Source organism: Aspergillus aculeatinus (assembly GCF_003184765.1).
Source record: "Aspergillus aculeatinus CBS 121060 unplaced genomic scaffold BO66scaffold_6, whole genome shotgun sequence".
NCBI classification, from domain to species: Eukaryota; Fungi; Ascomycota; class Eurotiomycetes; order Eurotiales; family Aspergillaceae; genus Aspergillus; species Aspergillus aculeatinus.
The window spans coordinates 161,457-168,375 of record NW_020291475.1 but is presented as its reverse complement, the minus strand read 5'-3'; the positions used below and the strand labels follow the sequence as shown (position 1 = coordinate 168,375).

The 6,919-nt window shown below is 13.6% G+C and overlaps 1 protein-coding gene across 1 annotated transcript; it reads left to right on the top strand.

Moving 5' to 3' along the window:
• Positions 1-224: 224 nt before the first annotated feature.
• Positions 225-6,323, top strand: BO66DRAFT_435082 (uncharacterized protein; the record flags this gene model as incomplete). The annotated part of the gene is made up of 2 exons (XM_025650824.1): positions 225-246; positions 6,166-6,323. 2 exons carry the CDS (start codon positions 225-227, stop codon positions 6,321-6,323), a joined length of 180 nt encoding a protein of 59 aa, XP_025507417.1.
• Between the last annotated feature and the right edge of the window lie 596 nt (positions 6,324-6,919).

The following is a 6,919-nucleotide window of genomic DNA, read 5'->3' as shown; positions in this document are numbered from 1 at the left end:
AAATAGTTATATTTTCTATGATATTATGTTATCTAGATATAGTATAAATAAGATAAAAAGATTAAATAGATTAAACTAGTCCTAATCTGCTACTCCATCTGGATGCCTTCAGCCAGGCTCTCGCATTTACTATATTTTATTAGTAAGTCTAAAAGTCTATATTAAAATAATTATTTATAATATTTTTTATTAGTTTATAGCTTTTTTAGCTGATTAATTTTTTTATGACCGCCGGCTGCTGTTATTGTAAAAAATATAAAAAGTATTAATAACCAACTTTTAGTTTTATTAGTTAATTAAATATTAGAAGTTACCGGTTGGCGGTATTCTTTATAAACTAGTAGATATTATTAATTATTAAATTAAATAATTAATAAACAAAATAAGAAATAAAATATTAATAATTAATAAATATTATTAGAATACTATCCGGACATAGTTTTTAAAAAGTATAATATATTTATTTTATTTAAAAATCCTATTTTAAAGTCTATTTCCGGCGCCGATACTACTACTAATATTATTAATAATAAATAAAACAGCCGGCTAATTATTAATAAAAATAAGCCTGTTTATTTTATTTATTATAATTTAATTAATATTTTTGTTAATATTTATAAAATTCCTATATTTCTACTAGTTTTTTTAAAAAGCTTTATACTAAAAATAGTTTAAAAAAACTTAATATATAGTTTTTAAAATCTTTTTATAGAAATAATTTAGATTATTTATTTATTTAATAAAAATAAAAAAACTGTTAAAGCTTATTTTATTTATATAAACTTAAAATAAAATTATTTTTTAAAAATAATTTACTTTATTATATTATTAAAGTTTTTTAGTCTTTTTTAGGTCTAATATCTATTATTAACAAAATTAATATATAGTAATTAATACTAGTTTATTTATTAAGTCTATTTACTAGTTATTTTAATCTAAGTTTTTAAAAATAATTTTTAAACTATTTTTATTTCATTTTAAACCTATAATAATAAATTATAAAAACTAGATTTTTTTTATTTTATAGTCTGCTTAACTATTTTATTAATATATTTATTTTCTAAAATATCTATATATATACTTATGTAAAAAGATGATATTTTTGGTTTTAAAAATATTAGTATTAGTATTAATATTAAACTATTATTTTTACTTAATTAAATTAATAATTTCTTTTATTAAATAGTATTTTAATACTAGTTCTAAATTTTTTAATATTTAAAAAATATTTTAATTATTAGTATATATTTTTAGAAGATTCTAAAAAATCGGATTATCTCTTATTATTTAAAAATAAGAATAATATTAGCTAACTTTATTATGAGTATTATATACTTTTATTTTATTTTTACATAAACTATAAAAATTATTATAAAATTAAGAATTATTATAATAATATTAATTTATTTTATTAGATTAATATCAACTAACAGTTTAGATTTATTAATATAGATTTTCATTATAATTAAAATTATAATTATATAAATAAAATATATTATAAAGATTTTTTTTAATAATATTAATTACTATTTTTAAGAAATATTATTATAATAAAACTATAAAAAAAACTTTTATTTTATTATAATAAATTTAATATTAATATTAAGCTTTAGATTCTTTTTATAAATTCTAAAAAAAATTAAAAAATTAGATTATAATAAAATATCTGCTGGTTAGTAAAATAGATATAAAAAAAATAATTAGCTAAAAATAACTTAGAAAAAGATTTAATAAAAATATTCTAAAATAAATAATAATTAGAATTTAATATTAAAAATTTTAATATTTATTAAATAAAAGTTTTTAAATATAATCTTATTTATATAATATTAGATTTTACTAAATATATAAATCTACTGGTTATATTATTTGATATAATTACAAATCTAAAAAATATATTAAATTAATATAATATATATTATAAGAAAAATAATATAAATAATATAATAAAATATTATTTAATGAAAATAAGATTTTAATTAGATTTTTCTAAAACTTTAATAATTTATAAGATTTTTAAAGTATAGGTCTCTGTATACTAAAAATAAATATTAAACATAAAATATTTATTAAATAATATTTTTAAAAAACAGATATATTATTTTTTTAATAAGTTCTTTTTATTTAAAATCTAATATAGTAAATATTTTTAACTTTAAAAAAATCTGACTAGTTAATATTTAATTATAAGTCTAATTAATAAATCTAAAAACTATTTTTTATTAGAATTAATTTTAATAAAATTACTATTAATATATTAGCTGTTTTTTAAATTGAAAATAATTAATATAATAGGTTTTATAGCTAGCTTAATAATAGCTTTAAAGACTAGTTTAATAATAGATTTAAAAAAAATTTTAATTATTTAAAATTATTTAAATAATAATAACAAGTAAAATAAAAGTTTAGGAATATAAATACTAATATATATATAATAAACTATATTTTATAAATTTATTAAAATTTTTAATTTAATATAATATAATTTTTTTATTATCTTCTATTAAAATAAAAAAAGTATAATAAATATAACTCGTATTCTTTATAAATCTATTTATTATAAAATTTATATTATAAAAAATTTAGAAAATTAAAATTAAAAATAAATTCTAAAAATTTTTTATATTGATCTATTCCCAGGAGCGTGTATGATTAGATATTATTAGAATAATATATTATTCTAAAAAAGATTTAATTTAGTAGATAATTATTTTTAAAATATAATATTTATAAAAATCATATAGCAGTCTTAAATTACTAATATTATTAAAAATATAAAAAATATCTAGATATAAAATTACTATAATTTCTTTTAGGCTATAATAATAATTTTAATTATTATATAAATATTATTTTAGTATTTTAACCGTAGTAGCTGCTGAAATAATTCCTTAAAAATAATAAATAAACTTTTATTAAATAGTTTAGCTAAATAATAATTATATTTTTTAAAATCTTTTTTAAAACATTCAGTAGAATAGTTAAATAATATATTTTAAATATTTTATAATTCTTTATATTTGATTTATAAAAAATAAAAATAATTAGTTTTTAAAAGTATTAGAAATAGTAGTCCTATTTTATATAATAGCTAAATAATTCTATTAATAAAAAAATAATCTAAGGATATTAGTAGTTATAATTATTTATAATATCTAATTAAAAATATTATTAAATTTAAAAATCTTATTAGATACTAGCTAATAAATAGTTTTTATATTTTTAATAATAATAATAAAAAGCTATTCGATTTTTTTAAATAGATATAATCAGTAATATTAATAAAATCTATAAAAGAATATTAAAAAAAACTATTAAATAATATTTTAATTTTAATTTTTAAAAAATAGCATAATATATTATTTATTTTCTAGAATACTTATATAAATAAAAATTTAAAATAAGATAATATTCCTAGCTTTAAAAATATTAATATTAATACTAGTTTTAAACTAATATTTTGAATTAATTAAATTAATAATTTTTTTTATTAGATATTATTTTAATACTAGCCCCCGGTTTCCTAGTATTATATATTTTTATTCTATTTTTATATAAGTTATAAAAAGTAATAAAAGATTAAAAACTATTATAATAATATTAATACATTTTATTAAATTTATATTAATTAATAATTTAAATTTATTAATATGAATTCTTATAATAATTAGGACGATAGTTATATAAATAAAATATATTATTAAAACTTTTTTTTAATAATATTAATTACTATTCTTAAGAAATATTATTATAAAAAAACTATAAAAAAGTTTTTATTTTATTAATATAATTTTTGAATTTTAGATTCTTTTTTATAAATTTTAAAAATAATTAAAAAATTAGATTATAGTAAAATATTTATCGCTTAGTAAAATAAGTATATAATAAAAAAATAACTAGCTAAAAAAAATCTATAAATAGATTTAGTAAAAATATTCTAAAATAAAAAAAAGCTAAAACTTTATATTAAAAATATTAATATTTATTCAATAAAAGTTTTTAAATATAGTTTTATTTATATAATATTAAATTTTATTAAATATATAAATTTATTAATTATATTATTTAATATAGCTGTAGATTTAGAAGATATATTAGATTAATATAATATATGTTATAATAAAAATAATATAAACAATATAAACAAATATTATTTAATAAAAATAAGCTTTTAATTAGATTTTTTTATAATTCTAATAATTTATAAAGTTTTTAAGACGCAGGCCTCTGTATATTAAAAATAAATATTAAATATAAAATATCTATTAAATAATATTTTAAAAAATTAGATTTAATATTTTTTTTTAAAAATCTAATATAGTAGATATTTTAGGTTTTAGTAGAAGTGCAGCTTCTTAATATTTAGTTATAAATTTAATTAATAAATCTTAAAATTACTTTTTATTAAAACCGGCTTTAATAAGATCTATATTAGTATATTAGGTGCTTTTTAAGCTTAGAATAGCTGGTATAATAAATTTTAAAACTAGTTTAATAATAGGTTTAGAAATCTTTTTAGTTATTTTTAATTATTTAAAGTAATAATAGTAGATAAGATAGAATTTTAAAAATATAAATATTAATATATATATAATAGATTATATCTTATAAATCTACTAAAGTTTTTAATTTAGTATAATATAGTTTTTTTTATTGTTTTCTATTATAATAGTAGTAGTATTATTAATGTAACTAATATTTTTTATAAATACATTTATTATAAGATTTATATCATAAAAAATAGAAAAATTAAGAATAAAAATAAGTTCTGAAAGATTTTTATATTAATTTATTTTTGAAAATAAATATATTCAGATATTACTAGAATAGTACATTATTTAAAAAAGAATTTAATTTAATAAATAATTATTTCTAGAATATAATATTTATAAAGATCATATAACAGTTTTAAATAACTAATATTATTAAAAATATTAGACATATTTAGATAAAAAATTAATATAATTTTTTTTAAATTATAATAATAATTTTAATCATTATATAAAATATTATTTTAATATTCTAACCGCAGCAGCTGCTAAAATAATCTTTTAAAAATAATAAATAAATTTTTATTAAATAGTTTAATTAAATAATTAATTATATTTTTTAAGATTTTTTTTAAAATATTAAATAAAATAATTAGTTAATATATTTTAGATATTTTATAATTCTTTTTACTAAATATATAAAAAATAATAATAGTTAATTTTTAAAAAATATTAAAGATAATAGTTCTATTTTATATAGTAGTTAAATAGTTTTATTAATAAAAAAACTAATTTAATGATTTTAGTAATTATAATTATTTATAATATTTAATTAAAACTATTATTAGATTTAGAAATTTTATTAAATATTAATTAATAAATAATATTTATAATCTTAATAATAATAATAAAAAATTATTTTATTTTTTTAAAATAAATATAGCCGGTAATATTAGTAAGATTTATTATAAAAATATTAAAAGAAACTATTAAATAATATTTTAATTTTAGTTTTTTAAAAAATAATATATTGAATTATTTCTTTTTATAAAAAATATATATATTAAATATAAAGAATAGTTTTTATTTTATTTTACTAAATCTTATATTTTATAAAAATTATTATTAAGCTTTTTTATATAGTTTTAGTAGATTTTATATTAGAATTAAATAATTTATTTTTTTATTATTTAGATTATATATTAATACTTTAATATTTAGATTTTAAAAATATAATAATAAATCTATTAGAAATTAATAATTTTTTATTTTTATATTTATATAGTTTTTTATAAATAATAGTATATTAAATTATAGCCGGTCCTAAAATATAAAATAATTTATAGCTATAAAATAAATATCTAAATATTTTTAATAATTTAATTTACTAGTTTATTAATAAAAATATTAATAATTATAGTTAGTATAAGATACTATCTACTAAATATAAAAAAATATAATTATAATAATAAATTTAATAATATTTATTATTTTTTAATTATATTAAAAATATAAATATTTCTACTGCAGTTATATATTAAGTTTAATTTTAATAAATAAATAGTTAGAAATATTTAAAAAATAATCTATTATTTTTATATATTAAATTTACTTATAGTATTTCTATAGAATAAAACAAGCCTTGGTGATCCTCGCTTTGCTCAGATTGCTAAAGGGTGGGCTGCCTCGCAGGCTTCCTCGCAAGACCGTTCGCAGGGCCGTTCGCAGGACCGTTCACAGGACCGTTCGCAGGGCCGGTGGCAGGGCCGGTGGCAGGGCCGGTGGCAGGGCCGGTGGCAGGGCCGGTGGCAGGGCCGTTGGCAGGGCTATTAGCAGGCTCGCAGGCTTGCTCACAGGGCCGTTGGCAGACTCGCTCGCAGGGCTGTTAATAGGCTTGCTTATAGAGCTGTTCGCAGGGCTGTTTACAGACTCGCTTGCAGAGCTGTTTGTAGAATTATTCGCAGGCTTATTTACAGAATTATTTATAAAATTATTTATAGAACTATTTGCAGGGCTGTTTATAGAATAATTTATAAAATAATTTATAAAATAATTTATAGAATAAATAAATTATAATTATAGAAATTTTATAAAAAAATAATAATCTATATTCCGAAAAATTTATATAATTATAAAAAAGAAGTAGATTTATTTATTCTATTAAAAAAATATAAGCCTATAAAAAATTATTTAAAAATTGAAAAAAAAAGTTTAAAAATTTAGTAATATTTCTTTTATAAAATAGACTATTTTCTATATAATATATCTTTTTTTAAGTTAAAAAGTCTAGTAGATAGCCTAATATTTAAATTATTAGAAAAAAATATATTTTTCTATTATAACTTTTTTAAACCGGGTTTAAACTTTCTAACAATAGAATTAAAAAATATAATAAAAGGTTAGATTTTTAAATCTTTAAAATGTTTTTA